The sequence below is a fragment of the Sebastes fasciatus genome, chromosome 23 (assembly GCF_043250625.1).
Source record: "Sebastes fasciatus isolate fSebFas1 chromosome 23, fSebFas1.pri, whole genome shotgun sequence".
Classification (NCBI taxonomy): Eukaryota; Metazoa; Chordata; class Actinopteri; order Perciformes; family Sebastidae; genus Sebastes; species Sebastes fasciatus.
The window spans coordinates 16077355-16098070 of record NC_133817.1 but is presented as its reverse complement, the minus strand read 5'-3'; the positions used below and the strand labels follow the sequence as shown (position 1 = coordinate 16098070).

General features: G+C 41.1%; 1 protein-coding gene across 13 annotated transcripts in view; it reads left to right on the top strand.

The window, feature by feature from the left end:
* The window catches only part of cacna1c (calcium channel, voltage-dependent, L type, alpha 1C subunit), a 245436-nt gene that overhangs the window by 80470 nt on the left and 144250 nt on the right, over positions 1-20716 (top strand). For all 13 annotated transcript variants that reach the window (XM_074626028.1, XM_074626030.1, XM_074626025.1 and 10 more), the window contains exons 2-3: positions 3819-4239; positions 12955-13060. In XM_074626028.1, the coding sequence (XP_074482129.1) occupies positions 3819-4239; positions 12955-13060 (527 nt within the window). The remainder of the gene's footprint in view (positions 1-3818; positions 4240-12954; positions 13061-20716) is intronic.

The window sequence follows — 20716 nt, the reverse complement described above, 5'->3', positions numbered from 1 at the left end:
AAATTAATCAATATTAGGAGAAATATAGTTAGAATATTATCACTTTTTTTTCCAATGAGAAATAGTGTAATGTATTGCAATTAAAATCTAACAGATGACTACCGAACGCCAGTAAAACGTCCGCCTACAAAGTGCAGTACAAAAGTAAAACAAAATCATTTTTATTCTATTGTCATAATTTTAATGTCTCTACTAGCACTACTAGCTACTGGCTGATAACCGGTTGTTTGGAAACTGAGACGTTAATACATCCACTGTGGTACAGGCTTACAGCATACAGCCCATGGGTGTATTGTGAGATCATAAAAGTGCCGAATTACAGCCGATATATCCATTATTACAGCCACACGTTAATTATGCAGAGGAAAATAACTCTGGATTCAGCTATTAGTTCATTTCACAACTTTTAGGACATAATGTTTAAAATGAGGGCTATTTAAGTGTTCGTACTGGGAAGTTTATTTACCTCGAAAAAAAAAATTATCCTCTAATTTGTCTCTTTAAACATTCATGGCTATGGACTCATTGGAGTTTTCGGTCCAGAATGGCGGCCATTGTCAAAAAAGCAACAGAGTTTCGCCTCTTTGCTTCTATATGCTCTTTGATGATGCTGCACGGACTGGAGGCGTGGTCGTGTCAGCTAGCCTCCGCCGAAAGAGGAAGAAGCCTTCTGGTAACCTGTAATTTGTCCCGTTTACACGTTATGTAGGATGAAGATAACAGACTATAGCAAGTTGTTGTTGTGTTTGTTGTGTCACTTTATGCTTCAGGAGCGCTGTGTCTGTGTCTGGTCCCCTGGGGCGAAGCTAGCTGCTGATGGCTAAACCATCCATGGGCTAAACGCTATGCAAACCTGTCAGTTGTGGAATATAACACTACGTTACCTTAGTGTACGTTACTGTAGATGTAAAGTTACTCATGTACTTTACTTAAGTACAACTTTGAGGTTCATTATATGATTATTATATCTTATAGTTATATTAAACTACCTTCAATAAAGCAGTTTAAATTAACTTCACCTCTACAAGTTACAGAATTAAAATGCTGCACATGAATGCATCAGTATAAATAATTCAATAATTCATATAACATATAGCACAAGCCATTCTGCTTCATTAAAGGCCTTTTTTTTTTTTTTTTAGCAGAAAAGCACATGTGTAAATAATAAAATGAATGTTGGTTTCAGGGTTCTCCTTATTGTGCATGCTGGCTCACTGTCTCATTTCCATGTCATCGTTAATGTTATTAGTAACACCTGTGCTTTTCCTGCTATAATAACTCCAAATGTCTGTTGTGAAGTGAACAAGGCCTATATATGAGCACCTCTGCTGTTCTTATTTTGCTGATAATACCTCTACATGTATGCAGCACTGTTACTTGTAATAGAGTATTTTTTAAATAGTAAGTACTGCTACTTCTGAATACTTCTTTCTCTGCACATGTTGAGTTAGATGCAGAGGATGCACATTGATGGAGCGGGGATAAGCAACAGGAAGTAAAGTAGGCCTTATATAATTATTATTGTAACTAATTACATTTACTGTTGAGTAATTTGTGAATTAATGCAATAAAGTAATTTGCTCCATTTTTCAAGTAACTTACCACCAGTACCTTTTTGGATAGTTTCTTTGACCAACCAGAATGTGTTGCTGAAAAAACAAGAACCTGTTGGTAGATATTTTATAGTAAACAGTTATAGCAAATGAGGTCAGAGGTCACAGGCTAGATATTGCTGTGTAACTCACCCACAAACTGTATGCTGAGCCCCTTAGTTGCCGAGCAAGTGTTTCTGACTTGAATGTCATGATGACATAACCTTCATGTCATGTGACTGTAAGCACACAATATGTGAAGGTAGATGCTTCTGGGAATGTATAGTGCGTATCAGGATCTGATGTAATGTTACCAGTCAGGCCTGTGAGTCCTGTAGAAAACGTATAGCTCTGAAGTGAGAGGAATGGGATTTTGTAGCCTGTAATCGTACTAAGCATACTGTACGGGATAAGTCTATCTCTCTCCGCCTCTGCATGCACATCTCTTCTCACTTTTCCCTCTTTCTCTCTCTCCCTCTCTCTCTCTCTCCTTATCTCTGTTGTGACAGCACAGGTTGGATTAACTTTACAGGGGTTCTTAAAGTTTTGCATTCTGTTTTTCTACCAAAAGTAGCTTTGCATTTGTGGGATTTGTTGGATTTGACATTGGGAATTACACAGGGCTGACCCGAATGCGTCGAAGCTTCGACCGTTGCCATGGTAATCGACCTCCAAATCACTATTCAAATGCTATTTTTTATATGTATGTAGTAATAATGTATAAATCCCCAAATAGTTCACGAAATAAGGAATAATCCTACAACATTATTCATTATTTATATTCAACATGTCAGCCTGCCGGGCCGCGCCGGGCCACGAAGGTATTGGGGACAGGACTAGAATTACATTTGTTCAAATGTGACAGAAATCAGCATATTGATAATTTAAAGATTTTTAATTTACTTTGGTTGTTGACAAAAAAAACGTGTCAGTTTTGTTGAAATGGTGTGATAGCGTCAGCAGCTTTGACTTCTTAGTTTCAGAAACATACTGCAGTTTCCATAAAGCAATGCAGTTCTTCTCCATTCTCAGGAACATTTCAAATGTCATGTGTGTTTGTATGATTAGTTTTGTGATAACAACAATTGTTGACACAAATGTGCGTCGTCTTAAACCTGGAAAAGGGTACGTGGTTTCACAGGGTGTGTAATCTACTACGTGGTGAGAGCGTTTGTGGAATCCTTGCTCAGATGTCAGAGAGAAGGAGGGGGGTGAGAGGATATTATACAGTAACTGTCTTTAATCTGGCTAAGCATATACAGTATGGATAATCCGCTCTCTCTTACTTTTACTCACTCAGTCTTATGTCTGCAATTTTTTCTGGGCGACACAACTATGTAATCTCACTGAGATTATTGTAATTCTGTCTCTCATTTGTCTTCTTCATTTCTTTTATTCCACTGCGCACATTTGTTGTCTGCAGTCTCTGCATTTCCCACCTCTGAGTGAATGTGTAGTCTTTCACTCTGGGACCCCTGTCAGTATTCCATATTAGTACTCTTTACTAACTACTCAGATAAGGTTTTTTTAATATTTCTATTTTTTTTATGTTGGTCTTTGGTGTACATTTTTGTAGTCCTAAACGTTACAAAGCTGTAGGGCAATTAAACAACATTAAAAATGCTTTTCCTCTTGTAATGCTTCACATTTGGACAAGGCACTTGTAAAATCTCTGAAAAAATCTGCCTCTACACTGTAAAAAGTAAAACAGGAAATGTGGCAGCAACGGTACAGATCTTCTTTTTTTGTTTCTGATTTTTTTAAAAGCTGTAATTAAAAGAAAAATGGAGATAAAATGATCATTATATAAGAATGATCATTACAGCAGCCAGTAGTTGCTGGTCTGATGAGCGGTGTTGAGTGTGTGTTGACACAAAGTGAATTGACTGCATAACCTACACAATATGCTGAGGAACTAAACAGCATACAGTTAGCTCTGTTGTACTCGCTTGACAGATGGGAGTATATTAGTCATCGTCTATTCTACCGGGAGAGACTTCAGTGTCTGAAAAATACACAAGGCTCACTAACTGATCTGTCAACAATTCAAACACCCTTGAAGCCTCCAAAATAAACGACCAAACTGTCGAAAACTGAAACACTGCGAGTTTAAATCAACAAGCGAACTGACCGAAGGAAGGAAGTGATTGAAGAGCTTACTGACAGTTAACTTGTGCTAACTTTCTTTTTTCTTCTTTTCCCCCTTCCCGTTTCTCTCCACTCCAGGCTCCGACTACTCTCCCCCTCCTCCCCTCCCTCCCCCCGGCTTGACCAACGAGCACAGTGGCGGTGCCGGCGACCATGGCGGAGGAGGGGGCGGGGTCAACCACGGGGTGGGCGTGGTGGGCCTGGCCCCGGAGCACATGGCCACACCGGGGGCGGCCCTGAGCTGGCAGGCGGCCATCGACGCCGCGCGGCAGGCGAAGATTATGGGCAACCCCGCGTCGGGAGGAGCAGTGGCGGGGCTCGTGGCGGGAGGGGGCGGGCCCATCTCCACGGCGAGCTCCACGCAAAGGAAGAGACAACACTACAGCTCCAAGCCCAAGAAACAGACGACGACGACGGCCACGAGGCCGCCACGGGCGCTGCTCTGTCTCACACTCAAGAACCCCATCCGCAGGGCCTGCATCAGCATCGTAGAGTGGAAGTATCCTTTAACTCACCACGGTTTGTCTTCATACTGTAATACTGCAATGTGGATCAACATGTTTCAAGAAAGTGAAACATGCTTTTAAATGTTGACACATGACATTCTCAATTCATTCACTTGAAGGAAATGTAATCCTGAATCTATCCTCTTAAAGTCAACATGAAATGACAAAATGCATCTTTAACCCTTTTGAGATCACTTCCCCGGTCGAACAAAATACAACGTGTGTTTACATGCGAGTACCAACCAATTTAACCAATAACATCATGACATCGATCCATCAATCAATCTGCAACTTTTATCGGCAAGGGACCGTGTGTGTGCTGTAGCTCTGCATCGTGCTACATTCTAACTTTTTTTGTGGTCCAATCAAATGCGAAGGATTTTTATTTAAATCCCTCTCGTAACTACACCGCTCAAATATTCCGTTTCACTGGGGGAACATTCAGAGTACAGAAGTGAAAGACGCTCTAACTTTTGTTTTACTGGGACTTTAAGCTCCTTGTTTTCTGAGTTACATGTTTTGCCTTCATTCAGACGTTACAAGATGGGGACAATCAAATCAGGCAGATGCAGAAGTTCTTTAAAGAAAAAACTACCTTAATGCAAGAATGAACAGTCAATCTAGGAGCAATAATGTAGAACATGTTTGGCGCAGATACTCCCTTAAATGGAGTAAATAGAGGAATAGGTCATCAGAGCTATGTAATTATTATAATATTTAATGTTGCAATATTATTGTAATGATAAAAGCTAAATGCTCATATTTCCATGATTTGCATCCCTTCACTGTGGAATGGATGCAGGTAGAAAAATAAATCATGGCGATGTGGAGAAGGAGAAAACGGAAGAAAGGCCTAAGGGGATGGAGGATATAAACATTCAGAATACATCACCCTTCTTTCTTTTGTTTAGTGCCCCTCTTTCCTCTCGTCTCTCTCTTTCTTAATCAATCTCTCTTCTTTCCTACGTCTCACTCGTGTGATTCTCTGCTCTCCACTCACTCGACTTAATCCTTTCTCCCCTTCCTCTGTCCGTCCTTTCTCTCTCTCGTTCACTCTCCCTCTTTCATCTCACATTCTTTTCTCACAGGAGGATAAAACAAATTGTGTCATTTTCATCCCTCCTTCACACCTCTCCCAGCATATGTCTTTCCCAGAGCTCTTTCCAACCGCATTCATCCTCTCTCCCCCAGGTCCACCCATGCCTCCATTCTTCCTTCATCTCTCTCTCCCCATTTATTATCCGTCTCTCCCTCCCTCCGTCCATCCAAATCCCTTTATTCCTGCTGTTCCGTCACCCGTCCTTCCTTTCTACCCTTCCTTTTTCTTTTTTAAGCTGCTGAACATAATGACTTGGTTTTCCCTCAGGGTGGGATAGAGGGAGAAAGGGAGAGAGAGAGAGACAGAAATGGTCAGCGTCAAAGTGATCTATAATAGGAGAGGGGTCCACATGAGCATCAACTCAGCAAGAGCACAGTCACACATCGTCCTGAGAGGGAGAGGAGGGAACGAGAAGGGCAGGACATGGATGTCGACAGGAGAGATGATGGAGCGGATTAGCTGAGGAGGGAGGGAGGGATCGAGGGGAGGTAAACAAGCGAAATGACAGAGCAGGGGGAGGGCAAATACTGAGTGAGGGGAGGAGAGGAGAGAGGATAGGGGGATCATGAGGGAGGAGAAGAGAGGAGTGGAAAGGCAGAGCGAATTGGTGAGAAAAGAGAAGATACAAGTAGTATGTGTGTATTTAAAAAGGGTCGGGAATTATCAAATTAGAATAAATCAGAGGTGATAACATAGATTAAAACTATTTTTCTACTGGATTTCCACTTTTTGTTCCTTCTAACAACATATTTTCAGAGCAGTAGTTTTTTTTTTTAATATCCAGTGATAAATGATGGTGGCAGTCTTAAGAACTTGTATATTTATCAAACAACCACAAAAATGACTGTTTGGTTCTATTTGGTCCTGCATTTGTTTTGATGGTTTTGCTCAGTTTAATGTGAAACTCTTGAGTCCACCATGGTTTGCATTTTTTCATGCACATCACTCAAACAATAGACATGTTTTCTTAAAAAAACAAATCAAAATTTCTCACGGGAACACACCCAGTCTTTTAAAGTGTGTGGTAAAGAGACGGACACAGGCAAATTATCTTTCTGATCATCTTGTGTATTTATACTAGGGTTGTCAGTCGATTAAAATATTGAATTGCGATTAATCGTACGATTGTCTATGATTAATCGACAAATTTTATCTCTTCAAAATGTACATTAAAGGGAGATTTGTCAAGTAATAAATACTCGTATCAACATGGGAGTGGGCAAATATGTTTGCTTTATGCAAATATATGTATATATTTATTACTGGAGATCAATTAACAACACAAAACAATGACAAATATTGTCCAGAAACCCTCACAGGTACTGCATTTAGCATAAAAAAATATGCTCAAATCATAACATGTCAAACTCAAGCCCAACAGGCAACAACAGCTGTCAGTGTGTCAGTGTGCTGACTTGACTATGACTTGCCCCAAAACTGCATGTGATTATCATAAAGTGGGCATATCTGTAAAGGGGAGACTCGTGGGTACCCATAGAACCCATTTTCATTCACATATCTTGAGGTCAGAGGTCAAGGGACCCCTTTGAAAATGGCCATGAAAGTTTTTCCTCACTAAAGTTTAGCGCAAGTTTGGAGCGTTATTTAAACTCTTTCGCGCTAGTATGACGTGGTTGGCATCGGTAGATTCCTTAGGTTTTCTAGTTTCATATGATGCCAGTATCTTCACTATTGCATTAATGCGTTATAGAAAATTAGTAGCGTTAATACGAATTTGTCATAATGTCAATGGTAAACCTTAAACTATCCCGTCCAGCTGTGCTTATGTTGATTAACGGTAGAAAGCATGCATAAAACCCTCAGGGTCATTGGAACTATCTCACCCAATGACTGATGAGTGCTCAGATCATTACCCACAATTCCCAACATCATTCATTTAAACAGCTCTGAAGGGAGCGAAGGATGACAGAGACGGAGTGATGGAAAGAGAAAGGTGAGGGAACGAGATGAGTGAAGGGAAGACGAGGAAGAAGTAAACACGGGCGGAAGGAGCAGAACAGTAGCAAAAAAATTGCAGCAAGTTTTGTCCTTCACTAGTTTCAAAAAGCCTCCATCAATCTGCCAGTCTTTCTACCTGTTTGTCCTTCATAACTGCAGTGTGGGCCCGTTTAAATGCAGCATCTGTTTGAACATCAGCCTGTGGGTGACCGTGCTCTCTACTGTATGCATTCGCTCTGTGTATGTGTGTCGTTATGCATTCACGTGTTGCTTTTATCCTATGGCTTTGTGTGTGTGTGTGTGTTTACGTGTGTGTCCTGTATTCCGCGAGCACCTCTGTCTCCAGAGATTGCAGATCCGAAATCTTCCTCTCTTACTCCTCTGTTACCATGACAACAGCTGCTGCTCTCAACAGGTCGATGGGGGCCTGTCTGAGCTCACACATAAACATGCACACACATAAACACTCTTTTTTCAGAGCACGCACATGCTTACACACAGATGATAAAGGACTGAAACAAACACAGACACACACACACACACAGCACTCTCACATGCTGTGTAATTATAGCATTTAAGCATTACCTGCACACTGCAAGGTCAGCGTGAGGGACAAGGAGAGAGCGGGGGGTAACTACCATGTTCTCTACATGAAATCACACTAAGTGGTAATTTTGAAAAGGTGTCATTGAGGGCATTTTACACACACACACACACACTCCGTTTTCCTGTTTCCTAGCTAACAGCTTACATATTGCCTCAGGTCACATGAGAAGGGGGTTACACTATTTGTATGCATTTTCAACTCAATAAGGAAAACAGATAAATATTCTCAGCATAACACACAGAGGAGTGCTGAGCTCGCTCTCCCAGATGATATCACAGTATATATTCCTGGTTTCTTATTGGGGTTTTTGTCAAGATAAGAGGTTATCTGTGTTACCGTGAGCTGCTTACGGTGGTTATGCGAGGCAAATGCTGAGTATTTTGGAAAATAACAGCATCCCGTTGTGGATGTGGAAGCAATCCCAATGTGATAATTTGTCGTAAGCATATACAGTTAGCCTGTAAAATGCTGAATGTATATGTTTTACTCCAAAATACCTCAGAGAGTAGCACTGTGGTGGATAATACTATACATCATGTCAGCTGTGAAACCTGCTGAGCTAACTGGATGCTGATTTTATTTAATTTATTGCTGTTTTTCTAGAGCTGTCCGACTCAATCCCCCACAATTATCCCAAATTCGTACCACTAATATTTATATGCTGTTAGAGATTTGCTATTCTTATGCTGATTAATGCATTATTAATAGACTTTGGTACTTGTTTTGATTCCTCACTCAGACCCCCCCCCCCCACCCGAATTTTTCCCCAGTGTTGTTTCGCTCTCAACGGCACAAGCAGACACTAGATTTATTATCGTGTTGATGGAAGCAGACCTCAAGGGTTTTTAAAATTATGGGTCAGGAACCCAGAATGAGTCGCAGGCCTGTTTTTCTGCGGGTCCCCGCATGTCTGGAGTGTGTTTTAATGAGCCCCCGATACAAGGGTGAGTGATTAACTTTGATGCATTTTGGTCCCGGGCTGAATGATCTTGTGACCGACGATGTTCAAGGGTCAACTCTTAATCCAAACATAAACTTAAGTATTAGTTCTACAATAAAAAAACGCTTAAGATTTTTTCTTCTCCCTCTCTCGCTATTTAACTGTCTGCACACCAGGGCTATTTCTGAAATGGTAGTAAAGCTCTAGAATAGATAGCAGGTCTGTTTCTAGAGGGGCCACACACAGCAAGATTGCTAGTGCGATTATAGGTAGTTCAAGATACTTCTTATTTAAACTGAAACTTTATTTATTTGTCGAGACAGTTCCTTCTCTCCTCCGCCATCAAACCTATTAGAAACTGCACTGGGTAATTTCAAAATATTAATGGGCACTAATAAAAAAAAAGTGTACTGATTTAATTGTGGTTTTAGCTAATGGCAACAATTTCTCATGTTGTCAAAATTGTAACGTGGTATATTTACTCAACTTTACAAACTTTACTCAAGTGTTCAAGGCCTTGTGGTGGAGTTTGGATTTAAAAACAAAACATTTCACAGTAGGGCCCCCCCCTCTTAGTCGATTAGTCAACTAATCGGTCTTTTCGGTCTTAGGCGCCTAAGATTTTCATCATATTTTATGCTTTTTCATGCTGAATGACTAATTTCCAAGAAATTTATGAGCACATCTCTGGTAAACACAAGATTTAAAGTTGTGCTTTTATGTGATTCTTTGTGGAGACAGTCAGTTTTACAGATCTGTCGATTTAAATCACCTAATCGATATGTCGACAAAATCGCACGAGTGTTAGTCGACTAAGAATTTCTTTTGTCGAGGACGGACCTTTTTCACAGTTTCTATATCTATTTCTAGATGTAAGGATGATGAACATCTTAAGTTGGAACTTAGAAGCTGCTGAGATGTTCCTGTTGGTGGCTTTTAGCCGCCATAAAAATCATACCAATAAAAATGAAAATAACTTTGGCGCTGTACACTCAATGCAGACTATTATCCCTGGAAAAGTGCTGAATGTATACATCTTTCCTTGCAGGCAGCCATAAGTTGCTATTCATTTTACTCCAATGTGAAACTACCTGCATACATTTCTGAATAGACATTATGGATATATGGTAAAGCAGTTGAAAATAAGGATCAATTTCTTTTTCCATTTTCCCCTTTTTCTTCTAATTTGGTCACTTTCTCAAATACTGCTGCTAACTTTGTCTTTGGTAGGATGTAGACTATATATATATATATATATATATATATATATATATAAATATATATATATAAATATATATATATAGTATACCAGATCCAGCGTCCTGTAGTCTGCACGTTTTCAGTTGTGAAAACTGCCAATTGTGTTGGATGGAAAAGTCCAGTGAAGTCAGATTCAGTTCAGCAAAAGCCTGAACTCATGACGTGACGTAATGTGAGCGTGAATGTCAGCTAAAAGAGTACATTATAGTTTGCTAATGGTTTGTCTTCTGGATTTGAGAATCTGACGGTTGCAACTCATCAGTACATTGGTTTTACAAGTAATACCACAAGTCTAGACTAATTTGACATGCAGCCAAGGGGGGGGGGAGGAAGGAAGGAAAGAGTGGAAGAAGAGAGCAGAGGGAGAGCACAAGGAGGTGACAGCAGTGGCAGTTAGTAATTGTGTTGATGCAAACCAGACCTCCTTTATCTCTCCTTCACATACTCTCCCTCCATTCTCTCTCACTTTGCATCTCTCCCTCTTCTCGGAGGCCAAAAATAATGAGGTCGCTCCCCTCTCAAGGACTGTTTGCGTATAAAAAAAAACCTTCTGTGTCTCTCCTCTCTCTCATTCCATCCCGCTCTCGCTCTTCCTCCGTCCACATCCCGTCTTCCACGCGACAGGCCTGCTCCTCGACGCACCCATATTAGGGCATGCACTGTCTCCCTAACCCCCCTCGCACACACAAAGAGGCTCCTAAGTGACCCAATATGTCTTATTGTTAACGCAAAGGCAAACTCAAACAGCTTTGATCTCTCTCATTGTGTACACTGCTTGTGCACTCTGCTGTGTGTGTATATATACCTCTGCTTATGTAAGGGTGTATTAGCTTGTTTAAAAATACCACTTTGTTAAAATAACATGCCTGATATGAAGTTTTTCAGGAAGGTCAGAGGTCAGAAACTGTATTATTTTGTACAGCGCACTAGAGGTTTTCATGGATCATTGAAAACTTACCTGAACATGGCGCGCATAGATTTATATTTTTTATATTACCTGGTCAACAATGTACCAAATCTAAGACCCGATTCAAAAACAACATCATGGTTTGCCCATTCAGACCCTTTTTTCTCCTGCAATGATTGATTATGAAGCAATCAAGTCCAGTTAGCTCCACTGAGGTATAAGACATATTGTTTAAAAGACCCCAAGAGCAGTGGCAATAGAACAGGACACAATTACACTGATATTATTTTGACCCCGTCCTCATTCGAATGTCTGTTAAGAATAACCAAGTAGATGAAGGACACGAGGCCTCGCTCTGTCATTCGGTGCTTTTAAAAAAGCTCAGACAAAGAAAGGCCCGTCCTCCCACAGACTGTCTTGGGAAGGCGGACCTCGGTGTGTCATCCACAGTAGGATCCTAAACTAAACTTTAAAAACATGTCCAGGGAACTTAAAACCAGGCTAATCCAATTTAGAGTCGAGAGTCAAGCTACCACAAATCCCAGAATGCTGGAGATGCCAGAACAGGGAGGGTATACGGTTGACTCATATGTTGTGGAGCTGCCCCAAAATACAAGACTTCTGCTCTGAGATTCACAAAAATGTTACATAGGCGTGCCTTTTTCCCAGAATTTGTGTATCCTGGAAGACCCGTCGCTCCTTGAGGACCTCCCATCACCTGATGCAGAATGGGTGCAGATCATTATTTCAGAATGCAAGGCCCCCTCTCCCCCCTGTAAATCTTTGGTTTAATCCTTTAGGTAGACTAGGACTAGGACTGGGAGGGACTCAAGGATTAAAAATCCTCTATACATGTCGAATGTTCTCTCTGGGATTCGGGGATCGCAGTAAATCTCATCATTATCGCTGTATTTGACATCGCCGCATGTGGAAGTACGCTTTTGTTTTGCATTGTCCTGTGTCCTTTATTTATTTGTTTTGCTCATCTTATTTTTCTTGCTTTCATTGGTCCGTCTGTCCCATGCACCAGCAGTTTTTTTATTAGGGCCATCAATCGATTAACATGTTTAATCACGATAAATCGCGTGATTGTCCATACTTAATCCCAAATTAATCTCACATGTTTTATCTGTTCAAAATGTACCTTAAAGGGAGATTTGTCAAGTTTTTAATACTCTTATCAACATGGGAGTGGGCAAATATGCTGCTTTATGCAAATGTATGTATATATTTATTGTTGGAAATCAATTAACAACACAAAACAATGACAAATATTCTCCAGAAACCCTCACAGGTACTGCATTTAGCATAAAGAAATATGCTCAAATCTTAACATGGTAAACTCAAGCCCAACAGGCAACAACAGCTGTCAGTGTGCTGACTTGACTATGACCTTCCCCAAACTGCATGTGATTATCATAAAGTGGGCATGCAAGGGGAGACTCGTGGGTACCCATATAACCCATACATTCACATATTTTGAGGTCAGAGGTCAAGGGACCCCTTTGAAAATGGCCATGCCTGTTTTTCCTCACCGAAATTTAGTGTAAGTTTGGAGCATTATATAGCCTCCTTCCTTGCCTCTATGACATGGTTGGTACCAATGGATTCCTTCATTTTTGTAGTTTCATATGATGCCAGTATCTTCACTTTAGCTTTAAAACTGAGCCTGCTACAACCTAAAAATCACAAATGAGTGAATGAATTTGCGCGTTATTATTGCGTTAACTTTGACAGCCATAGTTTTTATACTTTCCATGAAGTACCAACATTAATACTGCTGGTTGTCCTATCCCCAGATATTTGTCACATGTATGATTGTAAATGTTTGTTATCTCAAAATGCCATTTAAGATGTTAATCGTATGTCGAATGTCTTTATACTTGTGTTTTGTGTACTCTGTACCGGTGTGTATATTCCTTAACCCTCCTCTCAGACCATTTGAGATCATCATCCTGATGACCATTTTCGCCAACTGTGTGGCCTTAGCCGTCTACATCCCCTTCCCTGAGGATGACTCGAACGCCACTAACTCCAACCTGGTGAGTAATCGACTATATCTTAACCGCTTTACAGTTAAATACGCTCACTTTGCTGTTTACGCAACTAGTTACTGGTTGAAGTAACTGCTTGGCTCACTGGAAGACAGGCTTTCTTGGTTTTTGTTCTTGTGGTCTGACACCTGTTGTTTCCCGTGTGGATGTGTTATCACATTTTATATTAGGTGTGTGGCTGATTTATGAAAGATTTTTTCTTTTATTTAATAGCATTACTGAGCAGCATGTGTGTGTGTGATTTGCTGACGAAATGAATTAGGGAGTAAAATAATATCTTCCATGAATAATATCTTCTTTGAGCATCAGTTGCTCTTATCATTGGTTGTTTGGATCCAAGCGAGTTGTTGATTATGATGTTTCACTTTGAAGCCTGATGAAAATGGAGGGTTTCAGTTATTTCTGACTGAGGACTCTTGAGTTGTATCAAATGAAAACGATGTGAGTGTATTTGATCAAAAGCAAAAGCATCATTTTCTTGTGGGCAACAGAATTTTTTGGGACTAAGGAGAAAATAGTCGTTTTGATTGAGGAATGATTTTTGTGGTTTGCCAAAATGTCATCTAGTGTAATGTGCTAAATGTAGAAGATATTTAAAGTAAAGTAAAGCAAAACGTATCTTACAAAACAAAGACATCTGTTGCTTCGAAAGCGTCTGACTGCTTCCTGCCAAACCTTTTATCTAATTACCTTAACCTGGCCGCTCACCAGAGTGTGTGTGTGTGTGTGTGTGTGTGTGTGTTTGTAAAGCAGCGTGTTCCTCTGTGGTTATATAAATCAATATCCATCCATTAGCTATACCCGCTTATCCTTGAGGATAAGCCAGTCCCAGCTGACATTGGGCGAGAGACGGGGTACACACCCTGGACAGATGACCAGTATATCATATAAATCAATATAATTATGTGTATAAATATATATATATATATATATATAGACACAATTTGTTTGTGTCTATATATATTGTGTTTGTGTTTTTTCCTCTGTTTGTGTGTGTGTAAGCTTGCAGATGTATGCTACTGTATTAGTGTGAGGAAGACACTAATCCCTCTGAGGCCATGTAACATCTGTCACTCTCTCTTTCCTTCTTTCTAAGAATGACTTTGCCACATTAACTTTTTCTCGAGAGCTCACGCCGTACTATTGTTTTCAGATTGCCTGTTGTGTATGTGTGTGTATGTGGACTTTGCAATGTGCCCCATTCACATGTCAACATGTCCATGCATGAGCTAATTGCTGATTTAGAGAATGTCATTAGTATTTAGAGGAGAGTTTCTGGATAAGAAAACAGTCCGAGGATCCAGCGTCTATTTTTAAAGTTACTTTTGGCTTACTATAGATCTGTGAGCGGAGGAATCATATTTGTTTTCATTTGTTTTTACTGTGCATCTACCCTCTGATTTCGCATTTAATGATACAGTGTCAGAGCAGGTGTATGAGTCAGTGGAAGAGTAAATAGGACTCATCATCTTAATTTGTGTCCATCACCCACTCTCTCTCTCTCTCTCTCTGCCTCTTTTTATCTCTCTGTAGCAGAACTGAAATACAGCAATTGCATTACTTTCCCTGTTTTACAGCTTTTACAGATCAAGTCTCAGTGATCACATTACACTTACTGATCAAACAATTCAAGGCGTTCTCTGGCTTCTTTAAGTCGTTCATTAGTTTAATATCTTTGAAAAAAAACCACTTATATTAAAAATCTTGACATTATAAATAGAGAGCTAATGAATGATCCAGCAAAGAGTAAATTCAAAACAACTCATATAGTCAGAACTTAAAATTCACCTTCAGATGCATCTCGAACGCCTGGACTTCCAGGATAAATAGTCCCCCATGAAAGCACAGCCTTTTATAGTTGTAACACAAATATAGTGATTATTTTGTGTAAATAATACTGACTTTTCGTATATAATATAAGTAAGGTAAAGCATTGCATTTAAGAAAAGTAATGCTTAGCGTGTAATTTATTTACATTTTCAGTGCACAGTGTAGACTGGATAGCGTTCTACTGTCTCTCAATGTCTGTCAACACCATGAGGAGAATTTTACTGCCACTGTTTTAGTTGTTTTGAAACCGTATACAGCATGAAGCATTGCAGCCATGCAGACACACACACTTACAGGAAAAGTTTGGCCTCCTACATTTCCAGGTCTTCTATTCTTGCAGGGTTATTCTGGACCGTACTGGTGACCCTCCCACCCCCCTAGTTAATGACAAGATACAACACACATGCAGACACACTCACACGCTCTAAAAACTACTTACCACCACCACAGCTGTGGTCAATTAGTTTTATAACCTTCTGACAGCCAGGAAGCAGTGTGCAGATGGACGAGAGGTTTAAATAACACGCTCGAACCATGTATCTGTGTGTGTATAAATACATTTTTGTGTTTCTTTCGAATTTATTTAACCAGGCAAAGCCTCATTGAGCATGAGTCACATGGGTCACGACATGAATATACCAAAAAATAAGACTCAGGTCATCATATTCTAGATCACATAGGGTCAAATAGCTCAGACAAAGCATCTGATGTACATTCCTCCAACTCCTTCGGTCTATTTTTAAAAACACTTAAAGAGACCAGCTCCCCTAGATCCAAATCCTTCTGCAGTAAATTCCAAGCTGCAGGAGCAGCGTACCTAAACGCCCTTTTTTCCCATTTCAAAACGGACGTTGGGGACAGATAGCAAAAGTATGTGTGTGGTATAAACAAGTAAACAAGTTAAAACAAATAGTCTTTTGTGGGGAAGGAGGGGGGAAGTAGTAGAACTCGAATATGTCTACATTCAGTTTCTACTACTTCTGCAGCCATATGTGTAACTGTCACTCCATTAACTACCTCGTTGTGTACCAATCATGAGTCAGAGTGAATATATTTAAAAACATGCCTTCTTTGACATTGCCAGAAGCACATCTTAAGATTACTTTTTGTTTGCAATATGCATTCACTTTGACAAATGACCTTATTCAGTTCTTTTATTGTGTTTGCAAGACAGCGATTAAACCCCAAAGTGCCAGAATCAATCTTACGTCCCATTGGTTAATTTCCCTGAGAGTCTATTGCGAGTCTCATTATATTGACATTTAAAGGTTCTCTACATTATACGACATCAAGAGCATTAATATAGCAGCAACAAACTATTTGCTATGTAAAGATATAATGGAGTAATGTCTACCTGAGCAGAGAATGAAGTCGCTCTCCCTCTGCATGTGTTGTAATCAGAGCTTCTCCATGCTTTGTTGACATAGGCAGGTCGGCTGTGCGTGCTCTTATAGTGCAAGTTTGCGCATGTGAGTGTGCCCCAATGGCTAACTCACGGCCGCCGCTCTGCACTGCTCTCATACGGCGGTTACAGCTGATAACCGTCCCGGGAGCGTAGCATCCACCCTCCGGTTCCCTTTCAGGTTAACACTGTTAGCTCTGTCAGCACTGTTGCCGTTGTTTGCGCTGTTAGTACCGTTAGCTGTGAGCCGCTGGCTTAGCCATTGCCATGTTGAGAGCCGTGCGGAGGCAATAGAAATGCTCCCAATATTGCATTTAGCACCTTTAAAGGGACTGTTTGTAACTTTTTACACGTATAAATCTACCGGGTCGGTTTCCCATGCGCGCTCGCATGTGCGCGCTCGCGTGTGGCTACGCTGTTCAGACTCAGACTCCAACACAAACTACACCGAAGCACCAAAACCTCAAAGTTATATCTAGTGAAGCCCGTCTTGCAAAACAGTGTTGGCTGCGGTCGTAGTACACGGGGGGGACCGTAGCTTTGGTCTCCAGGTCCGGAGTCTCTGCTCAGCTGCCTGCTTGCCTTCGCTCACACACCGCACTCGTTCTCGCTCCACCTCTAGACGTGAATGTGCACTCACTACACACTGCAGAAGAGTTAGTTTAGCTCTGAGAATATCTAGTGAATGTACAGTGGACGTTTGTGCAGAAATAACTGCTGCAGCTCCTCCAGACCAACAGAGGTTTCCCGTGTCTTGTGAAGTGACCGGGCTCCGCAATGAGAAACATCATCGTCTCCGACCGGGTGCCGGTGTCTCCCTCCGGCACCCGGGAGGCTGAGGCAGGAAAAGCCAACACTAGGATCAGCATTGACTCATGGAGAGACCTTCGTCTGGTCAGCTAACATTACTGCCAAGCAGCTGAAATATAGAGTGATATTGTGGTTTTAGCTGTCGTGTGTCGCCTCACTGTTTTGAGCGATGCTCGTTCATGTCTATGTAGAGCGAGCAAGCGCGAGCCCGACGCTGACTTTCCTTGACTTAGCGACCACAGGTGTTGCTGTTAACAAGCATTTCTGAAAGTTACAAATAGTCCCTTTAAGCACACTCTAACAGACCAACTGACGCCTCATGCACATTTGGGAAGAATGAACCTGTGACTGACCTTTATTGTCGTCTCAGTAGGAAACCCCACCACTTGTTTGAACATTGTCCCGCCACAATTTAAAATGATAGTTCTTACAGTGTTACCTTTGCGTTCCACTGCTGCAAACTGTGGGGTAACCCTCTCATTAAATATAACGTGAGTCTGAGCCACGGGAGGCTGTTAAATATTCCCTGCATCAAAGCTCTTGTAATTGAGCTCAGCCTGAACCCCTCGTGTTATTTCACATTTTTGTGTCATCCTCCCCCCCTTGTCGAGTACTGTTGTCATTTGTTTTCTGTTTGTCATTCGGGGTGTCACGTTGTGCTTAGCCCCTTGTGGTTTTGTTTGCTCTCCCACGCAGTTTTTATTTCTTCCCATTTTTTACCAGTTTTTATCATTTGCAAATAAACCACAGGCTTATACAAAGCTTGATCTTTTAATGAAGTATAAGCTCAAAAAACAGCTGCATCACAACTATGTCTCCGTATATCCTGATGATGCTCTTTACATTTACCCCTGACCCTAAGTGTGATGGAGTCTCAGAATCAATATGGCGCCCCCTTCGCTAGATTTGCACAGCTCTTTCTTATGTAATACCAGAGATCTGTTGTATTGCTTCCAGTACATGATTTCTATTTCCGTCCGCATCCCATAATGTGCCGCTCTGTCTCCTTGACGACATGCCCAATAATAGCAGCGGGAGAGGTTGTCATGGATATGGTAACCGTAGTGATGCTCCTCATCTGTCCTTGGTTACAGAGGAAAGAAGGGTAGGAACCAAAGTGTGAGAAAGTCTCTTCTCTCAGGGAGGAGAATATGTGCTGCACTTTGGCTAGTTCAGTTCAGGAAATGCAACTTTTGGTAAAAAAATGGTAAAACTAGATGCATTTTGTGTAACTAGAATGTGAAGTTTATGTAAAAAAAAAACTCCCTGTATCTGTTTCTCTCCCCTTTTCCCCTCCTTAATCACTTTCTCCCTGTTGCTCTCCCTTCATTCCTCTCTAATCAGATCAATATGGCCACTTTCAGATTGACAGAATAATGCTGTCATAACCAAGCAATTAGCTAATCAATACACCTGATTAGACGCTGATTGATGGAGAGAGGCAAAAAACACACACATGTACGCACAGACACACAATTCTGACACTAAATCCTGTGAGCAATAATGAGGCGTAATAGGATTCACAGTGATTGAGGTTTGAGATTACGTCGGCGTGATACGGCGCGTGTGTGTGTGTGTGTGTGTGTGTGTGTGTGTGTGTGTGTGTGTGTGTGTGTGTGTGTGTGCGCGCGCTCGGGTTTATTTGATTTCTATATTATCTGCATACATTTGTATAGTGTCAGCCATGTTTACGCGTCAGTGCATGGTTGTACAGGGTCGCTCATTGTGTGCGATGAGGTGTTTGTGTGTGTGTGTCAGCGGTAGGTGACGGGGCGTTTAGTGTTAGATGAATTAGCTGCTGGCTCTGCAGTAGGCGTGTGAAACAAGCACCTTTAAGTCAATGAATCACCTTTCAGAGGGTAATGGACCACATCACAACACACCTCTTCTCTCTCAGTGTCTTGTCCTTTATGTTTTTTTTTCTCTTGTTATATAAACAATAGATTTGGTAATTTTCTCACATGCGTAAAATGACCTTTGTTTTGAGTTTTCCTGACAAGTGACGACCTCTTGTAGCCGTGTGAATATATGAGTGCCCTCTTTCCGTAGCAACCACTAATGAAAGGTGACATTTTTTACACCACAACAAGACCTACAGTGTTAGAAAGGAGGTCACGGTGATTATTTGGAGGTACAAAAGCAGGTGACTTCAACATTAGCACCCTGTCTCTTACCAACCGACTTGTTTCCTTTAACTATGCAGGCGATGTTTTCTACCCTTAACCAAGTAGGTTATTTGGCAAAAGCTTAACTAGATGGATTTACAGCTGATGCCATACACCTTTTGATTCCTTAATTGATTATACAGTGGAAACCGCTTATAGTTCATGATCAAACGCTTCGTTCGTCTTCATGCACCGACACTGAGCCGGCCGAAAACCCGCAAAAAGCCTCACCTCAAGCGTGAGGGAAAAGGCAAAAGATTTGCAATCGGCCAGTAAATAGCAAAGCGGCCCGTTTTACTACTTTATATTAATATAATAAATATACAAATGTCAGGTTTGCACTGCACTCTAAAGGGTGTTTAGTGACTTTCTTGTATCCAATCCCTTGATTTGCGCTTTTCAAGCACCTTTTCGTGGAGTTGCTCGGAGTGTTCCTTTGTCTTTATGGTGTAGGTTTTGCAACGATTCTCACTCGTCGAAAGCTGCCTCCAGATACAGGTGTAGTTATACTACAGTGCATTGAACCTCCTTGACTTCCCTTTAACCACTTATGTGACTTCTAAAATCAGTCGGCTGCATCGGCGATGCTTTACCTGCGTCCAATCAAAGGGGGGGGAATACCTATGCAAACAAGTATTTTGTCACTTTCTAGAGATCTCTTTTCACTTTGAGATTAAAGGGTCTTGATCAGTGTAAAAAAAAGCCAGATTAAATCTACTTTGATTCAATGTGGTAAAACAATAGAACACGAAAACTTCTAATGTGGGTGAAAACTTTGTAAAGGCACTGCATTTTCTTGTTAAGGTGGATTAAGATTACTGCCACAAAACTGGTTTGTTTACCTTTTATTTCTGATGTTCTTTTCTTTGTTCACGTTACCTCAGAACAGGCCTCTGTGTTTGCCTTTGGATCCAACATGTTGAATTTCATTAAATTGATGAAATCACCTCAGTTTACTGCCTTATAAAGACTCCTTTACCCATTACTCCGAGTCTTGTCTGGTGTTTGGAGTCTCCACACGTCCTCCTGCCCCTCCCTTCCTCTCCCCATCATCATCTGTGCTGTTGAGGATCAAGTAAACAAGCTGATTCTTTGGGTGCTACTCTGCTGGTTGCTAGGAGTGTCTATTTATAGACGGAGAGGAACGATCAGTATCTATCTGTATGTTCACTTATCTAAACAATGTCGGTCTGTGTTTTCTTGTGGCGACCGATGGTGTGTTACAGTGTGTGTGTGTGTGTGTGTGTGTGTGTGTGTGTGCACCTCTGAATAGTCCCAGTGGAATGCAGCGGCTCACAGTGCATCCAGATAAGGATGTAGATGTGTGTGTTTATTTGTGTGTCCTGTGGTGTGTGGGTGGGCGTGTGAATAGCCGCAGTGGAACTTGATGCATTTATTAGTTTATTTACCAATAGGATGTGTGACAGTGTGTGTGTG